The following is a 22,053-nucleotide window of genomic DNA, read 5'->3' on the forward strand; positions in this document are numbered from 1 at the left end:
TGGTGTGTCTGCTGGGTGTGTGTGTGTGTGTGTGTGTGTGTGTGTGTGTGTGTGTGTGTGTGTGTGTGTGTGTGTGTGTGTGTGTGTATGTGTGTGTGTGTGTGTGTGTGTCTGTCTGTGTGTGTGTCTGTGTATGTGAACGTGTGGTAATTGGCACTCTCGGTTGGCTGCGATCGAAATGAAAACATGCGTGCGCTACATTTACTTCAAACACCCTGCAGTCTGTGTAATTACCTCGTACAGACTGATTGATCTTCGTCTTTGCACATGAGCCTGTGATTAACATCTCTCTCTCTCTCTCTCTGTAACACTGAGGTACGAACACCAATCTGATGAATTTTGTGACGTTTTTGCATTTTCTTCAAAACTTCAAGGCATATTTATAACAGGGTACAGTATGTGCATTGTGGTGCTTTGTCCTGCCCCTTCTGATGTTCTGTAAACCCCACAGAAGAATGAAGCCTAGTTTTCAAAAGCCCATTCAATCTCACCCCCCTCAGATGATTACCGAACAGAGAACAGCCCCCCCACCACTACGGTATAACCACACCCAAAACGTAATCACCATACAGGGTATCCAATTCCTTAAAGGCAGAGTCCATGATTCTGAAAGTTTGTTGATATTCAAGCTCAACAGCCAGTCAAATTACACCCGTCCTTGCCAGCTGAAGCAATGTGTTGATTGGCTAGAACTGTTTACAGCTCAGTCCGAGCCACTATGTTTGTTTCCCATTTTTTAGCCAGGACTGTGTACAAACAAAAAAGTGTTTATTGTGGACACACAGAAGAGGCAGCTAAAGGCCTATGAGGACATGACAAATATTCCAGCAAGTATTCCTCACATAAGAGCAGGATAGCTTAAAGATAGACTTAGTTTCAGTATTTAGTTTATCCCATAGGGTAGCGTAATGATAGACTTAAGTTTCAGCATTTAGTTTGTCCCATAGGGTAGCGTAATGATAGACTTAGTTTCAGCATTTAGTTTGTCCCATAGGGCAGCGTATAGATAGACTTAGTTTCAGTATTTAGTTTGTCCCATAGGGCAGCGTATAGATAGACTTAGTTTCAGTATTCAGTTTGTCCCATAGGCTGGTGTCAGTCATGTACCTGTGTGGCCAACCAATGGAGGGTTGGGATCACTGGCTCTTCATAGTTTCGTCAAAAAACGTGGGAGTTCTTAGTTTCTTTAGAGCCCTTCCAGAGACCAGAAGTTTTTTTGTGTGAGGTCAACTAGGGGCTAAACACGTCTGCACATACCTACATATTACTGCATTAGTGAATTGATTTTTAGTCTGATTGACCATTCAATAATTGCTTGCAACAATAATCCCAATTTGTAACTTGACAGATTTTTTCGCTTCACCCCTAGACTTGGGCCCAGAACTGTTGTCTTCCCCAGACCAGGGCTAAGTTAGGATAGTGTCATCTGCTGACTGGGCCCAGAGCTGCTGTCTTCCCTACACCAGGGAAAAGAGAGGGGGGAGTTATGATGAAACCCAGGCATTGTCAGTGACGCTGGGTGACAGCGGAGGCATTCTGATGATGTGTGAAGGCTGCAGGCATGAAAAGTAGAAGCAGAGAGAAAAAAAGACAGCAAGAGAGAGAGAGAGAGAGATGGGGAAAGAGTGAGAGGAGAAAAGAGAGAGAGAGAGCGCGTGATAGGGAGAGAGAGAGATGGGGAAAGAGTGAGAGGAGAAAGAGAGAGCGTGATAGGGAGAGAGAGAGAGAGGGAGATGGTTAGGAAGAAATAGACAGAAAGAAAGACAGACAGACGGAGACAAAGAGAGTTGTCTGTGGAGCTCTTGGCCCTAGGGTGTGTTTCTGAGCGCTGTGTGTCCCCTCAGCACTCATCCTCCCCCAGAGTATAGCGTGGTGGAGGGAGGAATGCATGGACAGGAGAAGGGACTGAATCATGTGGCTCCAGCCAAGGCTTGAAAAAGAGCAAACAAATGCATTTTTCCTCCCCCTGTTTCTGTTCTAAAAAAAGGCGCATTCCTTACCCCCCCTCCAAAAAAAAAATAGGAGGACCTTGTTCTTTCTATAGCTCATTTCTGCTGACTGATTACTCATGGAGAAGGATTCCTTTCAGCGGGCCAGTTGTTGGGATAGCCAAAGTGCTATGTGGTCATTCCCCCATGGGTCAGAGCCCCTTGTTTTACATGTTGCTTTTTTCAGTGTTCAAAATTAAGTGTTTGCAGGATGCGAGTGGAAAGTATGCTGGACGCTGCCAAAAGCGGTTAGCGTCTGGAAACTCTTCTGTGGTCTTTAGCATAAAAATGTGACATCACTCCTTCAAGCCTCAGAGAACTTGGACATAAATGCACAGAGAGAAATGCTTTGTGGGTTAGTGTCATTTGAATGCTGCATGTACAGTATAGTATACCATGTTGAGTGTGAGTCTTGAAATAAATTCACAGAGAGAAATGCTCTTTAGGTTAGTGTATTTTACAGATGTGACTGCAGTTTACCAGCATGTCCAACATGAATCTTGACATATTCAGCTTTTCAAAAGAGGACAAAAGTTATCTTTCCTAGAACAATCAAAGATTTTGTTAGCCTCATTAAAGTTAACATCTTAACATACCAAAATATGCCACTATGGAAAACCACTTCAAATCAAACTCACATGGCAATGTTTACACACACTCACACACACCAGTGGTGTAGTGGTCCCTGGAGAAGTGGGTATACTCTTAATTATTTTAAGCAGCCCATACAGCACAGGATAAACGCCCTGTTTTGAGAAGTGGGTATACGCAATGCTGACTGAAAAATAAGTGGGTATAATCCGTATACCTGCGTATACCCTGGACTACACCACTGACACACACATACATACACACACACCTCTGGGTTTTATGTTCTTGTGGCAACGCATCTAGGTCTGCACTGTTAGTTTACAATACATTATACATAATGTTCCTTAAAAGAAAGAGGGGAGAGGCAAAGAGAGTTGGTATTACACTTCTGATGTTGCTATTGCCTTGTGATGTTTTCCAGTAGCCTGGTGCCACTGACGATGACAGCATCTTCTTCGTCATCATCATCATCATCATCATCATCATCACCACCACTAAGTCCTCTGAAGTCTCTGCCTTATGAGGCATTCTTAAACATGTATAGCACCTCAAACGCTTAACCCGTCAATGCTACGATGACACACAAGACCTGCTGATCAGGCTATAGACAAAGATTAGCATAGTCCTCTCCAATCCTCCAAGCCCTCACCTGCATGTCAGTTTGAGGACATCTTGGGAGACTTAGATCAGTCACCGAGCTTCTCCGTCTCCCTTTAAAGGTGAATACGTTCATCACGCTACACTGGCAGTTAAATTATCCTGCTTACAGCAACCTTTAGGGCTACACAGCCACCTTACACATCATATGTATTTGAGCACATATTAAGTCGATGCAGTTGTGGTTTATGAAATTAATGAATGATCATTTTTACCCGAGTATGGCCTCAAACTCAGTTAATGTTTCAGTTGAAATAAGAACAACGGCACACCGGCCCTGTAAAGTTGGACAGTTATCTGCAAGAGTTGGGAGGAGAGGCTTGAGAGAAAGAGAAGAGAGGAAAACAGAAATAGATGAGGGGAAGCCGCACAAATTCCATCCTATGTCGCCCGGGCAAAGACTGTCTAGTTTAGACAAAAATAGCCTTCTCTTCCTGCTCACTGGATTTGTGTTCCTGCTTCAGTCTACCAGTGTGATACTGATCTCAATGTAACACTGTCTGAGTTCACCAAGTGCGCCTTTTCAGAGTTTACCAAGTGACTAACTTTCTCCAATGTGTCTGCACGGTAAGACCGCATCGTTTCCTGTCTGCCAAAGCTAAGAGGGATGAAGCTGCAGCGTTTGAAGACGTTCACCTCACCACCTGGCTATACGCAGTCAGATGATATCTGTATGGGAAGTCAGGGGACAGTAGTCTCTGTTGGGCTATTCGAACCAGCTGTATGTAAGATGCCGTTTGAGTTTAAATGCTCACCTAGTCTGATCTTGTATGAACATCAACCCCACAAAGTAGGCGACACTGCTAAGAAACGTGTCTGTACCATGTATGAATAATGAATTAAAATGTCAGCTCAGCACCCGTATATCATTCGACGACAAGTCTTTAAATGTTCCTGCAGATTAGTTTGAAAATGAACGACTTACCACGAATGTCCTGAAGAATAAGAGATCTTGTACTGTAGGCTACCACTGTCGCCCTTGCTCTGCTGAGACGCACTGACACTGTCAAGGAACTGCAGCTATGCGGGATGAAGGGTGTCATTCCCACCCCCTGCGTTAGTCCTCCGCCAAACTGAGTCGCCGTTCCTGCCTCACTCAGCAGTGAATTCATACCGCTCCCCTTCATTACACACTTTAATTAGGCTGACATAGCCGAGAAAAATATTATTTTCACTGTACTTTGAAATTACATACTTAATGATGCAAAACCTAAAACGCCTTTGCAGGTGGTGTTTGCTCTCCGTTGCTGTGTAAATTATTCAGCAATATGTGAGGTGCTGCAAGTCAATCCCAGAAACTATGAAGAATAAGAAGACTGAGAATACTCACTGCACTAAATTGTTTCTCATAATTTACCATCTTTCCAGAGCACTATTTGCGGAGCTTTATGGTTTTCCCATAATGGTACGGGGTTGCCATCTACTGGTACGACTTACTCATTACATCCCATCAATGTAGCCTTGGAACAGGTATAATGCCAAGGATATATCACACAGATAGGAATATTATACAATACATAATTTTCAAGCAAAACCAAGCTCTTTGGACAGACACTTTGAACTAAACAAAAAGTTACTCCCAATGCAAATGTCATTTCAGTTTGTAATTTAATTATTTATTTATCATTTACAACAAGTGTTTTAATTATTTGCTTAAAAATAGGTCATATATGTTTATATTTTATTCAAAGGTAATTCCCCTTATCCGTGGTCATTTTAAATCACTTAATGAATTTCAAAACATATAATGTCTGAGGCACTGAAACTGACTCAGAAAATTAGACAATGAGTATTTGAGGCCCTTGACCTTTGAAACTAAAGTTCTGCATCCAAACAGACACATCCAGAATGAGTGCTTGGGCTGAATACTGGATGTAACATTGGTCCCCAGAAAGAGACAGAACGAACAGACGCGCACGCACACACACACACACACACACCCACATACACACACACGCACAGGATTAAAATATAAACGGCACATTAAGTTTACAAAAATTCTGGAGCATGAAAATATATATTTAAACATCAAAATATATATTGCCCAACTCCTCCCTCCCTCCCTCTCTCTCTGTCTGTCTCAGGATCATTGGCATTGTAATCATTCTCAGTAAGTGTAGTCTCACAGCAGGGGGGGGGGGGGGGGGCGTTCTGTACAAATGTAAACATGCACAGTGGTCCTTTTTCCATGTTCTCTGACTTCAGAGAGAGGTGTGTGAATCTACTGTGCTTTCAAAGGGGGTCACCCCTGACAGAGGAGTGGAAGTAAGCCACCCATATCTCACGAGTGAGGCACGGGTAGCTCATATCTCACGAGTGAGACACGGGTAGCTCATATCTCACGAGTGAGACACGGGTAGCTCATATCTCACGAGTGAGACACGGGTAGCTCATATCTCACGAGTGAGACACGGGTAGCTCATATCTCACGAGTGAGACACGGGTAGCTCATATCTCACGAGTGAGACACGGTAGCTCACAGGCCACTCATATCTCACGAGTGAGACACGGGTAGCTCATATCTCACGAGTGAGACACGGGTAGCTCATATCTCACGAGTGAGACACGGGTAGCTCACAGGCCACTCATATCTCACGAGTGAGACACGGGTAGCTCATATCTCACGAGTGAGACACGGGTAGCTCATATCTCACGAGTGAGACACGGGTAGCTCATATCTCACGAGTGAGACACGGTAGCTCACAGGCCACTCATATCTCACGAGTGAGACACGGGTAGCTCATATCTCACGAGTGAGACACGGGTAGCTCATATCTCACGAGTGAGACACGGGTAGCTCATATCTCACGAGTGAGACACGGTAGCTCACAGTCCACTCATATCTCACAAGTGAGACACGGGTAGCTTACAGGACAACAAATGCACTTTCTGGACTTGTAGTCATCAAAACCTTTAAAACTTTTTGCATTTTGCAGAATGTCCTAAAGACCGTGTGTACTCTTCTTCTTGCATGACTGTGAGAAGAGGTTGCTGTAAATAATACACCTGCACATACATCAAAGATAATCGTGATCACTGTATCCTCAGGGATCTCTGGAATAAAGAGAACCAGATGGCTGTGGAGCCCAACCTGGCCCTGGTGGAAGCCCGTTCTGGTGGTCTACTCCAGCTCCACACAGCCTCTCACTCAAAACCTCATTGATCATTGATTTTTCTACACACTGCACTCATGACCTCATAAGCAGCAAACATCACATAATACTGGAGCTGTGATTAACAGTAGGTAAACCTGCTGGTATGGGGGGGGGGGCATCCTATATTCAAACAGTTTCCCAGTGTGATCCAAGTGTACGAGTATGAGAACAACCACAGCATCTGGCCGTCTCCCCATATACTGGCACAGCAACCAGACCTCAAAGAAAGACTTCTTAGTGTCATCATCTTTAGTCCCTGGGTGATGATGAGGTCATAACCATGAGTTTCTCACCCACCATTGTCCACCCCCACCCCCACCCCAAAGTGATCAATCCCTGCTTTTGTTTTGTTTGGAGTTCTTGAAGGCTTCTGTGGTCAGTATTCTGAATACCCCACCCGAACCCCACCCCCCCACCCGGTATTCCAAATATCAAACAACATTCCTCGGGGTCCCATTGAGCGTTCCGGCCTTTAAGCTGGCCAGGCTGCTGATGGGAGGACTGCCGTCCAGAAATCCTGATCTCTGGACAGAGTTACCCACTTCAAATACTTCCTGGATGGCTTTGCGGAAACAGTGGAAGTTGTAGTCTATTAAACCTGCAGAGGAAACGGTGAAATTGAAACAAAGTCATAGAACAAAACCAGCTTAATCTAGCCATGATGTACAAATGGAGACCATTTAAAATTAGAGCTCTTTAATGTATTCAAAGATTTGATATCTTAACATGAGAGTACTAGAATAAAACATAAAAATATTCTTCCTACATGTCCATAATTACATTTTACATACTTTTACTAGAGCCTAGACTAGACTAGAGAACTACAAATAGACTAGAGAACTACAAAACAATCCAACTTCCTGTAAGGCACATCACCTTTCCTCTCGAAGCTCTCCTCCCTCAGGATGCAGACTAGGGCCAGAAACCTGGTGACCTCCTTCAGGTAGAGTACTGTGGTGTTGTTAAGCTTGATGATGGCTAAGGACTCTTTGTCGTAGGCACTCCCGCTGCCATCTTCTCTGAGGCTGCATCCATGAAGACATGCACAAGGGAGAACACTTCAGTGTAACTACACTACAGTCAATGTGACCAACAGCCAGAATAAACACTTGGTTTAATACACACACACACACACACACACACACACACACACACACACACACAATCATTAAACCAAGCCCACTGAAAGCAGAACTGTCCAAACTTTAGCAACAGTCTGATTTACATATACATATAAACACACATACAGCCACGGAAAAAATTAAGAGACCACTTCAAAATTATCAGTTTCTCTGGTTTTACTATTTATTGGTATGTGTTAAAGTAAAATGTACATTTTAGTTTTATTCTATAACCTACTGGCAACATTCCTACCAAATTTCAAATAAAAACACAAGTTGTACTTTGCCTGGCTGAGGTTTGTAAAAGACCATAAGGATTGAACCAAAGCGGACTGGAAGGTCTCCTAGTTCGTCTTCTCTGATGAGTCCAATTTTCAGCTTTGCCCAACACATGGTCGTCTGATGGTTAGACGGAGACCTGGAGAGGCCTACAAGCCACAGAGTCTTGCACCTACTGTGAAATTGGACTCATCAGAGAAGACGAACTAGGAGACCTTCCAGTCCGCTTTGGTTCAATCCTTATGGTCTTTTACAAACCTCAGCCAGGCAAAGTACAACGTTGTCCCGGAAGAAAAACTTGCTTCCTTTTGCTCTGACAATGTTCCCCAACTCTGAGAAGTGTTTTTTTCCAGCAGGGCAATGCTCCATGCCACACAGCCAGGCCAGTAAAGGTGTGGATGGAGTATCACCAGATCAGGACCCTGTCATGGCCAGCCCAATTTCGAGACCTGAATCCCATAAAAAAAACTCTGAAATGTGATCAAGAGGAAGATGGATGGTCACAAGCCATGAAAAGAAGCCGAGCTGCTTGAATTCTTGCGCCAGGAGTAGCATAAAGTCACCCAACGGCAATGTGCAAGACTGGTGGAGAGCATGCCAAGACACATGAAAGTTGTGGTTTTAAATCAAGGTTATTCCACCAAATATTGATTTCTGAACTCTTCCTAAGTTAAAGCATTAGTATTGTGTAGTTTAAAAATGAATATGAGCTTGTTTTCTTTGCATTATTCGAGATCTGAAGACACTGCATCTTTTTTGCTATTTTGACCAATTGTCATTTTTCTGCAAATAAATGATCAAAATGACAATATTTTTATTTGAAATTTGGTAGGAATGTTGCCAGTAGGTTATAGAATAAAACTAAAATGTACATTTTACTTTAACACATACCAATAAATAGTAAAACCAGAGAAACTGATAATTTTGAAGTGGTCTCTTAATTTTTTAAACTTCAAAAAAAAAAAAACTTTGGGCGCATAAATATTCTATTTCCTTACTTCCATATCCATTGGTATATGATAAACTAAAAATGACACCAACAAAATGGCAAACATGATGAGACTAAAATGAAAGAGACTTTTAAGAATCAAGTTCCTTACCCATAAATACAGGAAACGTCAATGACCACGTCGATCATGTCACAACACAGCTCATAAGACTGCATGTCCACGGGAGAGCTGTCTGTGGCGATGTAGATCTTACTGACAACGTCAAACAGGAAGGCCTTCTCAATCCCAGAATTCTGTTGGAAAATGAAAAACGGCCATTTCACTGCAAAGGCATAGTTCTCACAACAGACTTTAAGAATCTGGGCAAACCAATTTGCTTACGATTGCTAAAAGGCCTATTAAGTAGAATAAGCTGGGGAGTGTACATGCACAAGGGAGAACACTTCAGTGTAACTACACTACAGTCAATGTGACCAACAGCCACAATAAACACTTGGTTAAACAAAACACACACACTTGCACAGACACAGACACACTTAGTGCAGAAACAGTGCTGAAGCTGAGCAGCTTTGTACGCACAGATATGAAGATGTTCAGCAGGTTCTCTAGCGTGGGGAGCTGGGGGATGAGCTTCTGGACCACTTTGCTGAAGGCCTCGAATATGGAGTGATCGTAGATGCTGGTCAGATAAAAACTGAAATGAAGAGGAAGGGGAAAAAACTATTTCATCAACAAACACTGACGGCGACCTTCCAGCACAGCAAGAGGGCTAATCCAACAAGAGAGAAGCCAGGTATCTGGACACACACACACACACACACACACACACACACACACTTCAAACGCAGGTGGTAATAAGAGATACTGTACAACCAAGTAAGCATAACTAGTATAACGCGATACAAGAACCTTGTCCTGCAAGCTCCACACATAGGCATATCATTTACATTTAGTCATTTAGCAGATGCTTTTATCCAAAGCGACTTACAAGGAAATTGCATTTATACATCAGGAGCAGTTTAGGGGTTCAGTGTCTTGCTGAAGGACACTTACACACTTGGTAAGGGTTGGGGTTAGCGGGGAGGAGGAGTAGGGAATCTAACTAGCAACCTTCCGATTACTAAACGGATCCTCTACCCCTGTGTACCATTGTCACCCCCATTTGGAGTCGCTTCCGATAAATGTGTATGTCATTAAGGCTCGATTCCTCGAAAGACGAAGGTCTCTTGTTCTCAACATATAATGATTTAAACTCACATGTGATGTGGAGCTTCAGAAGGATCTCAATACGGCTCGATTCCTCTAAAGATGGCCTTACAGAAACCACCAGCCACTTTTAAGCTATGTTGGATCACCCCTCGAAAGTATAAGAAAAGCTTTTGCAGCACGACATTGGCAACTCTATCGCCCTAAAGGCACCACTTTGCATTCTAGCGTGTGTTCATAAGTTTATAAGTTACAAGCTGTGCTGACGTTGGTGCTTCGATAAGCTTCTGCATGCCTTTTAGATAGTTAGCTTGCTAGTTTGAGAATAAAACACCATGTTGCTGTTTCGCTCTGACAAGAAAAGAAAAATGAAATGAAAAGTGACCCTCACCTGAGGTGAAGCTTCTCTAGACTGGCGTCCGCCAGGTCGTCGTTGGCTCTCTGGTGTACGTCTCTCTGGGTCTCGATCTTGTGGTCGTCAGACAAGCCGTCCACTTTATGAATGAACACCTCAAAGTTGATGTCCGGGTTCACCCTGAAGGCTCGTGACACTGTCAGATGCAGTCTGCCTAGGGCCTCCACGTAGTCATCCTTCAAATTCACACAAGCAAACAGTTATACGAACATATACACACCCACACACAAACTAACAGTATACGCAGGAATACCAGCTGTGGTCTTGGGTGTGAAGTACAATCAGCAACTTGAAGGGGTTGGTAATTATGGTGAGGTGTCATGAGCTGACACCAGCTACTTGACAATCCTCACCATACTTCCCCCATTAGTTTGACAAATGTAAGTGCTATGCTTGTTGGGTGGTGGGTGTGCGTGTGGGGGGGGGGGGGGGGTAGTGTGGTTTCATATTGTAAGCAGACTTCTGTGAAATAGACTGAAGGATCCCTGCCTTAGGCAAAGTAAACACAGTTTTCAATAATAACCTTCTATGAACGAAGAACCACAGAATGGACCAGTATTAGTCATGTGATCAACACCCTGTGTGACAACTCTTTTGTCGATTGAATAGCCTCTAACCTGCTAACCTGTTAGATACCCACAGTGCAGTGTGATTAGTGAAGGGTAAAATGTCCACTAACACACAACGGTTAAGGTGGTTTAGACAGGCTTTTCAATTGCCTGCTGTTGACCTTCATGTGACTATATTCTTAAACCGGTTCATCTTACCTGTGCATCGATCACAAAGATCAAGGCCCCAGTTCCCCTGAAGATCATCTCATAATCAAAGGTTGGGTCAAAAAAGTCCACTTGACCGGGAAAGTCCCAGATCTGGAAATTTACAAAGGAGCTGTCCGATATGTCATCCTTGTAAATTTTGTTGGTGCTCTCCAAGAACAGGGTCTCGTTGGGCGACATCTTATGAAAAACCACCTAAAAGGAAAATCCAGCATGAAAATGTCATATCTTTGACCAGACGAAGATAACAGATATGACTATTACAACAGGTAATACCTTGATACAAAGTGTTCTTGCTTGATTGAAGGATATTTGCACCTCAAGAATGAGGTTATAGCATGAATTAGCGAAACACGTAACGTTAACGATATAAAGATATAAATCAACAACCCGGATATACCCTGGAATAATTGGTTGCCTATTCGGGCTTTAAGTTTTCCATTGTTAAAGCAAATCTTGCACTGAAGTACAATCATGATAGAGTTAACGATACCCATTACTGTTAGCGAACGATATCTGCTGTAGGTACCTTCTGAATAGATGACTTTCCGCTCCGTCGTAAGCCCATCAACAATATTCTTGGTTTGCTATCAGAGGAAGGTGAATTATCCTCAATGTCGGGTTCGTCCACCCCGTAGTCAAAGTCTTTCAAAGATTCTCCACCATAGCTTCCCACGGGGTCCTCATACTGAATCGACATTTTGATTTGCTTCCTTTCAGCTAGCGATACTGAACCTGTGCTAGCTTGCTATCTGGATAACAGGCTCCACTGCGACAGCGAACGTTCACTTAATCAAGTAAATGGAACTGAGTTCTTAACCTACGGACAGGATACGACATAGAAGAACAGCTACTGTCGCAGTTTCAAAATCCACTCTGTACCTGTCATTTTGTTGGACACACAGGGTTAACTTACAATCTGGCGTTCCCTGTGTAGACAAACGTTGAATTATTCTGCAAGAAAAACCCGATGTGTAATTTCAAAACATGCAAATGCGATTTCGCCACCTACTGAATAGGAGTGGCACACTCTTGTGCGCTCTGAGCCTGTGGTTTTCGTTTTGAAAAACACTTTTGTCTGACGTGTTTATTATGCATTTGTTGACAATTTAGTGATTTGTGACTTTGTTGGTTGCGTGTCAAATGATTTTATATTACGTTAACGCTGTAATATGGTGTAACTCAATACATCTCAAATTCAAGAAATACAGCAATATAAACTAATGAGAAGCAGGCTAGAATAAAGGCTGAAGTATCACTGTTAAAACATGGAACTTTCGGAGGTAGTTTGAAACCTTGGAGGAACCCTATAAGAAGTTCTTTAAAAAACCTGTGCTTAGACCATCCAGGAGAAGAATGTCACAGTGTAAGGTTCCAGTAGTTAAAAACATTGTGGTCAAGAACATTGCTCCAACGGTGAAAACAGGGAGTAAAAGTGGTAAAATTAACTTTATTGAGTTTACAATTCCCTTTGAAGTTGCGATGGACAAAGCTTTTGAAGGGAAGAAGCTAAAGGCAACGAGGTTGGCAAGAATACAAAAGACCATGGAGATTGGTGTCAACCACAACACTTTTGTTGGATTTTGATTTTGGAGGACTGTCACTCAAAGGAGTTGAGTCTGGGGCTGCTGAAAAAGCAAGCCTGTGGGTTGAGGCGCTCACACACTACTTTGGATCTTGAATTAACCTGAACTAAAACTGAGCGACATGAAATCTTGTCAAGATCTATCTTGAGGTGTATCTGTTGTTGTCTCTGGTAGTGGCATGTGTTCTAACCCATCATGAGTATGGAGGGTGGTGGCTCTGGGGTGCCAGACACTGCTGTTGAGCCTTCTTGAGGTGTCATTGGCCTAATCCAACGAAACACTGATAAAGGAAAGGTGCCTGACGTTGGTGCTTAAATAGCACCCCAGTGCACCCCAGTGAAATGCTCACAGAGTCAGCTTGGTTGGTGTTGTTGTTGTATCCTGCTGCTCAGGTTCTATGGTTAGGCAGTCATGTTATTGTGGAGGCCCTTGACAGATCCTGGGTGCAACATGTGGCACGTTTTGCTGCTGTCTCCAGACAGTTGTGTGTTGTTGTTGTTGTATCTATGGGCATTATATTAGTTAGGCTGCTGGCTATGAGTATTTGCATGTGACAGTGCTGTGGGAAGTCCCCAACCAATAGCCCAAGGAATTTAACATCTTCTTTGAAGTTCTAGCAGGCACTTCTAAGAACATTGAGGAACGTTCTTGGAATAACCTAGAGGTACTTCATGGAACTACTCTGTTTTAACACTAAGTGCAATTCTCATTTGAAAAAAAAATCTATTATGTATTCAAGAAATATCTGCAGATACGGTGAAATGTGCATGAACATCAGAGTCTTTTTTTTTGGCGCAAAGACTGAATGGACAGCCTTGACCATGGCATATAGAAGCTCTTTACCCAATTTCAAACTAATCAGCCTTTAGATGTTACTACAACAAGCAACAAAATGTTTGGATCGGTTCTTCTGACATGGTTTGGTCCATCTTCGAAATTCACTTCATCTTTAAATCCTCATGTAACATTTACCAAAATTTAAACGGTCCTCTTTTACCTGTTGAAGCAGTCAAATAATTTAACTTTTCGCTACTTGAGGCAGCTCTTACCATCTGCTTTGAGCCCGATGACTACTACTTGTGGCTATATTTAAACTGATTATTATGATAGTGTGTCCTGTTATTAATGTTGATAGTTATAGGCCCATATGTAGCATTGACTCTACATTTCTATTGTATTCAAACATAATCTTGCCTTCAATTAATAATTCCACATTATACTGTAGGCCTATAGGCCTACATGTATATTTTTCAAAACTTTGTCAATAAATGCCCATAGCCTACAGTTATACAAGGATCATATTGTTGCTTGTGTACAATTATCAATTTCATGAAATGCTCAAATAAAGCACCATAACATATCTGTTATAAAGTCCCACTCATTCTCATATTCACTAGTGGCAGCTCTCAAAACCGCAGAACGTAGGCTACATCACAGGTAGATTACCGCTTCTCACACTAATAGTGTACAGCCGCAACATCCACAAACTATAGTTCCTTACATTTTCACCCAGATCATACCGATAAAAACAACTCGTAAAAAGTCAGTGGAAGTGGTGAGACTGTTTCTATCATGGTTTCTGCACGGTTCTGCACTGGACAGGATTAACATCACCTATTTTCAGCCCTGTGGTGTGGCTCCGTCCATTCTGTGTAGGTGGTGCGAGCGTTTTTGTTTACCGTAACCAATGGTAACTACACCCAGCTGTTTCTAATCGCGCATGCATTGGACGGAAGTTTCAGCTGTTGGTAGAGGTCGCCAGTTTAGCAAATTAACATAATAGATACTGACTTCGGTTCGACAAAATGGCTCACACAGGAGTAAGTAACTTTCTCTTCGTTAATTTCGAACATGTGGTACCACAAAACGAATTCCTGAATTGGTATCTGCGAAGGTCTGACTTCCTAGGTGGACAGTAGAATTAACAATTACGTTACCTGGTTAGCTGTTATCCTAGCTACTCAATTATATCAGCTGAAGTCACTCACCACTGTAGCGACGGCTTGTTACTGTTTAAAATGCATGAATAGAAATTAATGGAAATATTAGCCACATATCCTCATGTCCATTTTTTGCATGACATGGGTGAACATAATTATCAAATATGATAACGATAACACCAAAAAGAACGGACCTGCTACGTCTTGACATAAAGTGTAGTTGGATGTGTTAGAAGCACACTTTGTTTTAACGTTTAAGTGTTAGCTAGAAGGCCTTTCTAAACTAGCACAGCTACCCTGTTCTCTTCTTAAAGAAGCATTATAGATAGAGTTTTACTCTAAAACGAGAGAGAGAAACAGAAACATACTTAAAAGTATACATAACAAACTTGCAAACACCACCAACAGCTTAACTGGCGTCTTTTGGCGACATTGGTTGCTATTTTTAATGCTTTCCTTACATTTTCGCTGGATGTTCATACTCGAACGACAGAACTAGGTAGTGCATAGCTTGGACGGCTAGTATAAAGGACAGGTGAGTTTATCAGTCCATCCCATGACCATATTCAGAGATGGGCAAAAATACGTCAAAATGTATTTTGATACAAAACACAAAATACCCTTCAAATAATGTATCAAAATAAAATACAAAATACTGTTGCCAGAAAATGTAACAAAATACAATACATGTAATTTGTATTTTTAAAATACAGGAAATACTTTTTCTGAATTTTCAGTTTTCTCACAATTTGGTGTAGCAGAATATTCAGGTTTGGGCTATTCAGTGGCGTAACGTAGTTACCATGGGCCCAGGTGCAGACTATTATGATGGGCCCTTGTTAGTGCTGTAAGGCAGTGGTTCCCAAACATTTGAGTCCCGTATCCTTTTTTTCATGTTTGTAACCGCCGCCACCACGCCCCTCCCCCCGCACACATATTCCGCCTATTACACCTGTCAGTGTAATTTTTTCGCTGAATATAGGTATCAGTATTTTTGGCAATGTGACTTGGCTATTCAGACTATTTAGATTGACATAAATATGTCTATGGGCCCTGGCGACGGGGCTATATAATGTACACAAAGCTCTGGTGAACCCAGTAAAAAAGGAAGAACAGTCACAGAATGTCAGTGTAACTAAGCAAAGCTATTAAAAGACAACAACTTGATTGATTTTGTATATATATATATTTGCAGGCAGAAGCTGTGTGACTTTCATGTTTTCACAAAACAGGGCTCTCATTGCAATCTCTATGGCTTCCGGGAGGGCTATCCCCACCGTGCTTTCGTCATACGTAATTGCATATAAGGACATCATACGGCTTTGATTCTGTCAAGATGGCTATCGTTCAGTGCAACAACTCGATTCGCTCTTTGAAAGAACCTCCTTTTAGACGGTGTACTAATGAAGATAAATTGGCAAGGATCAAGACAGCTATCTAAGTTTTCGACCACAGCCCTGTTTTGTGAAAAAAAAATGGATTTAACATGAGAGTCAATGAGAGAGATCTGGGGTGATTTCCTTTTCGCCCCAAAAAGGGGCGGGTCATAAGAAGCACCACTTTTGGCAAATTGACTGATGCCTGATTCGACAATGACATTCAGAGGCAGATCAGATGGTCTAGTGGTAGAATCCGAATGGAAAAATCTCCTTCTGCCTAAACACTGGAGAAAGTATTTTGAGTATTTTAAATACAAAATGACTCCACTCTAAAGTATTTTGATACAAATTACATTCGATTTTTATCGGCCCTATCAAATACAAATTACAAAATACTCAAAAGTAAATTAAGTAGTTGAAATACTAACCCATCTCTGACCATATTCTATAAACTTAATTTGAGATAACGCCAAAAGTAGTTGCTCATAAAAAAAACCATACTCTAACGTTAACTTGCTACAACACAATTGACCACCATGCAAGCCTTTAAAACTGGGACATGGTGAGATGAAGTGCCTGAGCAAATACCATAGTTTCCAAAAGTTTAAGTGGTGTTTTTCTTTTCAAGGGATCCGAGTCTAAACGTGAACAATTTCGGAGGTATCTTGAAAAGACCGGAGTCATGGATGGGCTCACCAATGGTAACTTCAGCTCCAACTCATCTTACAATTAGATATTTTGATATCTTCTTCAATGCAACAAAGCCTCTTCTCTATCCCTAATTATAGTGCTGATCTCTCTGTATGAAGAAACAGAAAAACCGAACAACGCGTTGGAGTATCCTTCCGTTATGGCAAAGATATTATTTAGCAGCTGATATACTCTGTCATATGTCCTACTATTTACTATACTATACTGTTTGTATGACTTATTCATTTTGAAAAATGATGATCTTAACCAGTTTGATAGTTTCATAAAGAGCCATCTTGGTGCTGCTGGTGGGGAATCTGCCGAAACTGAAGCGCTCCGTCTGGAGTTGACAGAGGTGATGCAGAAATGCAACATGCTGATGGAGGAGAACAAAGAACTCAAGAATCGGGTGAGCCACAGTGCATTTTCACGTTAAAGATAATCTCTTGAAAATGCAGTCCGCAATTAAGCAGAAGGTTGTTCATATTTGTGTCTATCATATTACACCCTTCCCTTTCGTGATCCTAGAGTAATAGTGTATGGCTGGGTCCGAGCCTCTTTATTTGTTTTCCATTTACAGAGTCAGGACTGTGTACAAACACAATAGTGATTTTAAAAAACCCCAACCAACCAACAGCTAGAGTACCAGGAGGACCAATTCAATGACATTTGACAAAAAGTGTATTGGATTAAAATTGTGAACGGCACCTTTAATTTATATATAATATAAACAAAAAATATTGTTGTTATTATTAATTAGTTTCATTCCCTGGTGTTTTTTGTGGAGGAGACTGAAGGGGGATCTTTGAACCTATGTCAAATTTGTTCCACAGCTTCTCCAGTATAAGCCGGCCAATGAGGATGGAGGAGCAGAATGATGTCACTTTATTTAAACCAAAGTTAAGAGTACCTCAGTCCTGTTCAGTGTGGACTGCAAGAGTAGTAAAGACTACAAACATAATATATTTCTGTTATCAAGGTTGTATTTTTCATTTGTGATTGTTTTGTAAGATCAGCTGTAAAAAGAATTATTTCTGTTCCACTTGGGTAGTTCCTATAAGTGAACTTTTGGTTTGATGCATATTTCATACATAATGTTGATTTAAAGCGTACTCTTATGAAGTATGAAATAAATGAAACATAAACGTATAAAATAATTAATTAATTTAACGTGGTTCTTTGTATTAAAACAAATTCATGTTAAGAAAAATATGATTTAAAACCTTACTTAAAATTAAAAATATTTCAAAGATCACCAATAAAAAAATTGCAAATAACAGCGCAAAACAAACTTGTGTATTTGGTTGCAATAATGTTAGCGACCTGAAAGAACAAGTTAGCCTTCATTGCATTGGTGCAGAAAAAGATTTGAGCTTTAAAGGTGCAGCACATAGTTAATGATAGAATAGATTATGTTTTAACTTTATTCTATGCTTAAGAGTTTTATTTGTGTCATGTACACAGCCAGAAATAGTTCAGCACTGCCTTTTTTCTTTTAAATCTAGGGTTAGTTGTAAATTTCCAAACCAACTTTTTGTTATTGTTGCAGAAACTGCATGTTGCACCTTTAAAGGAAAAGAGACACTCTCATTTTGTGATACAGAAACATAAATGTAGTATAGATTCTCCAGGAATAAGTAGGAGTGGTTTACGATACACTTTTCTTGTTTGCCTGATTTGGACCCCCATCATGTGGCAAGAGAGGTGCTCATCCGGGCCCCATGAATATGTTCCATAAGTAAGGGATGATGTATAGTCCGGCGGTCATTATTGGAAAACAAATCCCGATGACACGAACAGGACCCCGGCATACAGCGGAGGCTCTCTCTCTTAGAACTCTTAGCACCGTGGCTCCTTATTCAATCAGTGTTTTTTCAAGATGGAGGACATCTGCAACACGGTGATCTGTAAAAGAATGAAAAAACATAAAGAATAAGTCAAGGTTTTACATGAGTGATTTGCTACCAGATGGCATGTTGTTGGAAGTGCGCTAGAATGAGGGTTGCTGTTGTCATTGAAAAGCTCTTGCGGGCGTTAAGAGTAACTTTTACCTGTATTCAGAGAAGTAACTAAATCCATAAAAACAATGAATCTCATTCAGTATAAACATTGTCTAAGGCTTAGGGATGATTGACCCTTTAACGGCTGTCGGATCTTCCGTTATCTACAGATCAGGTTTCATCCTAATAAGTCTAGGTTGTGAAGCTATTGAGCTGTACCTTACATAAGCACCCAATCACTGCCTTAAGGGTGCGCATAGATTTTCCTACTCCGGTTTGCACATGTGTTTTACAAAGATAATTCACTGTTAGATTTTCTCTCCTGTCCTGTGCATAAAAGTGAACATGGTTATAACTCAGTGTAGTATTGCCAATGCAGGACAGCCTGGCCAGAAAATAGTTACGCACGTATTTGGGTAATTGGACACAACACAAATGGCTATTGCAATCTGGTTAATGGCTAGTGCGATCTGGGTTGGCCAGTATTGATTTTCTTGGAATGGCTTATCGGCGGGTGGGCCAACAGTGTGCATGGTTCAGAGAAGGGCGGCCATGTTGGGAGAAACAAAGTAAATATTCCTCTTATTTTCCCATGGAAGACATTTGCAATGTATGCTCCTACAAACAGCCATACTTAAGACACAATCACCTAATTTTCATCCGTCTTAAATCTTAGACTCAATGAATCACTGCCGAAAAGGCTTACTTTGGTGTGTGAAAAAACAACAACAAAGATGGCTCTTTCAAAAGATACACTTAGGGAAAAGTGCAAGCCCAACATCCAAAGTTTGACGTTGTGGCCTGGAAATTTAGTTTTTAAGACATAAGCACTGTCAGGTATGATAAAAATGAGTGGGGGTTAATATGTATTTAAAATCAGGGGAAGTTGCAAGTCTTTAAAGGTTCAGGTCCTGGACAAGCGCCTAGAGACAATTTGATTGCTTTGGCGCTTTATAAATAAAATAAAATTGAATTGAATTAAAAACTAACGCTTAGATCTGCAGGTCAGTCGGGGCTCGCCTGCTGCTGCCGCTACTTGCCAATGACATTCGACGATCGGGCGAGAGAGCGGTGCCCCCCACACCGCTGTGCTCAGTACTGTTCTCGGAGTCCATGCTCAGCCCCCCCAGAGAGTCCGGGCTCCCAGGCCTGGCGAGGCGCTTCAGGTCCGGCTTGGAGAAGGCCCGCGCCCGGCTGGCGGCGAAGCTGCAGCGAGGTTTGATGGGGATGGAGCCGTGGCTGGAGTCGGCGCTGTCCGAGGCCTGGCCCTCCACCACCGTGCTGCAGGCCCACGGGGCGCTGACCCGCCGTGGCTTCCGTGCCAGCGTGTAGGTGGAGCTTGTGGCCAGCGGGTCTTCTGCGGGCAGCGTGGGGTACTCGGAGTGGCCTGGCGCCAGCTCCTTGGCGTGGTGCCCCTCGAGCTCCTCCAGGGGATCTTGTGGAGGGGAGCGCGTCTCGCTGCTGGTGTTGTTGGAGTTACTGTTGCGCTCCATGGGGCTCAACACCACGTCTTTGGGGTCCCTGGGCATGTCCAGGCCGGGCTGCCCGGCAGGGTTGCCCTGGATAGGCATGAAGGTGGAAGTGGCGTTGAGGATGGGGTAAGTAGGGCCGTTGCCTTGCTTCTCCATTAGAAGCGTGTACCCGCTGGTCGTCGTAGGGATGGTTGCCTTGCGACCAGCGGAGCTCATGCACACCGTTTGCACCACAGAGTTCTTTTTGGACCTGCTGATGTAGGAGTCGTCAAGCTCTTCCTTGAGGTTGGGGTAGTATCCCAGGATGCCCTTCTTCAGCTTCTTGTAGCCGAGGTGCATCATCTCCAGAAGGCTGAGGAAGAGCGAGACGGCGGCGATGCCCTGCATGAACACCATGAAGACGCTCTTCTCGGTGGGCCGCGACACGAAGCAGTCCACCACGTTGGGGCACGGCTCGCGCTCGCACTTGAAGAGAGGGTCCAGGTGGAGGCCGTAGAGCAGGTACTGGCCCGTCATGAAGCCCACCTCCACCAGTGAGCGTGTGATGATGTTGGCCACGTAGGTCCTGAGCAGCGACCCCCGCAGCGGGGCCTTGTTCAGCTTCCCCTGCTCCACCTGCTTGAGCTCGCGCTCGATGCGCCTCCTCACCTCCGTCAGCTCCACGTCCACCACCTCCAGCTCACGCCGAAGGGCCGTCCGCTTGCAGTGGCGCTCCTTCTCCAGCGCCCGCAGCTGGTAGATGGCGTGGCCCATGTAGACGAGCGAGGGCGAGGAGACGAAGATGACCTGCAGCACCCAGAAGCGGATGAGCGAGATGGGGAAGGCGCGGTCATAGCAGACGTTGCGGCAACCGGGCTGCTCTGTGTTGCAGATGAAGTCGGTCTGCTCGTCGTTCCACACATCCTCCGCCGCCACCCCCAGCACCAGCATGCGGAAGATGAAGAGGATGGTCAGCCAGATCTTGCCCACCATAGTAGAGTGGATGTGCACCTCCTCCAAAATGCCCCCCAGGAAGTTCCAGTCCCCCATCTTCAAGTGGGCATGTCTGGGGGGAAAACATGCAAATATAAATATAGTCGATTGGCAAGGTGGGAAAGGAAACATGAACGGTAGGATGTTCTTAAATGATAGTGTTACTCTAACTACACCAAAAACACACATACACACACATATAAGTTGTGGTTAAAACAAGCAAGCTATTACATAGTTATGTCTATTCACTTTATTTTATGTTCCCATATACATTTAAAACAAAATTAGACTTACCTTTCATTTCAGAAGTAGAACACATATAGAAAGGCCTTTTAGGTCAGGTAATTCATCCACTTGACTTAATCCGGAGTACATGCTGAATATCGCAGTTGAAAGGTCCAGTTTAGAACAAGTAAAATAAAGTCACGCGCGCTTGTGATGCATACAGCTGACAGATGTGCGTCCAGAGCCAAACTGGCAGAAGTGTGCATCCCTGTGGGGACTGCACAGAGAAAATCAATGTGTGATTGTGTTGCCATGGCCTTTGCAGTGGTGTAACGGCACGGACTGACAGCAGCGTTGTGTTGCAGGTCGCAGGTCACGAGGAAGTGACCCCTGATGAACCATGATCAATTTGCTCGCTCGCTCGACCTATGATAACAAATGTACGTATAATATGCATGTAAGATGAGTGTAAATGTTGCTTATAGAGACAAAACGCATCATGATTACCAAAACACTATAATACACTGACCATTTAAGGTTAAATTTTGTGAATTATTTACCATTAATTCTGTTCTTTACGAGCTGTATGGTGTGAAAACAAAAGCTGACATAGAAGACACAATAATACATTAGGTGGTTGCTTGTACTGCA

General features: G+C 42.9%; 3 protein-coding genes across 3 annotated transcripts in view; all 3 read right to left on the reverse strand.

The window, feature by feature from the left end:
- The window catches only part of fhl3b (four and a half LIM domains 3b), a 23,497-nt gene extending 19,204 nt beyond the window's left edge, over nucleotides 1-4,293 (reverse strand). The window contains exon 1 of the mRNA XM_080859659.1: nucleotides 4,162-4,293. The gene's annotated coding sequence lies outside the window, so the exon portion shown is untranslated. The remainder of the gene's footprint in view (nucleotides 1-4,161) is intronic.
- Nucleotides 4,294-6,822: 2,529 nt separating this feature from the next.
- On the reverse strand, nucleotides 6,823-11,984 carry LOC308381869 (ras-related GTP-binding protein C-like; the record flags this gene model as incomplete). Its single annotated transcript, XM_080859502.1, has 7 exons — nucleotides 11,668-11,984; nucleotides 11,130-11,333; nucleotides 10,339-10,538; nucleotides 9,321-9,435; nucleotides 8,892-9,034; nucleotides 7,268-7,416; nucleotides 6,823-6,989 (listed from the first exon to the last, which is right to left on the reverse strand). Exons 1-7 carry the CDS (start codon nucleotides 11,836-11,838, stop codon nucleotides 6,823-6,825), a joined length of 1,149 nt encoding a protein of 382 aa, XP_080715628.1. The 5' UTR covers nucleotides 11,839-11,984.
- Nucleotides 11,985-19,725: 7,741 nt separating this feature from the next.
- Nucleotides 19,726-21,234, reverse strand: LOC308382020 (gap junction alpha-9 protein-like; the record flags this gene model as incomplete). The annotated part of the gene is made up of 1 exon (XM_080859703.1): nucleotides 19,726-21,234. The coding sequence occupies one exon, from the start codon at nucleotides 21,232-21,234 to the stop codon at nucleotides 19,726-19,728; it is 1,509 nt and encodes a 502-aa protein (XP_080715829.1).
- Nucleotides 21,235-22,053: the final 819 nt, after the last annotated feature.

Source organism: Sprattus sprattus (assembly GCF_963457725.1).
Source record: "Sprattus sprattus genome assembly, chromosome: 20".
NCBI classification, from domain to species: Eukaryota; Metazoa; Chordata; class Actinopteri; order Clupeiformes; family Clupeidae; genus Sprattus; species Sprattus sprattus.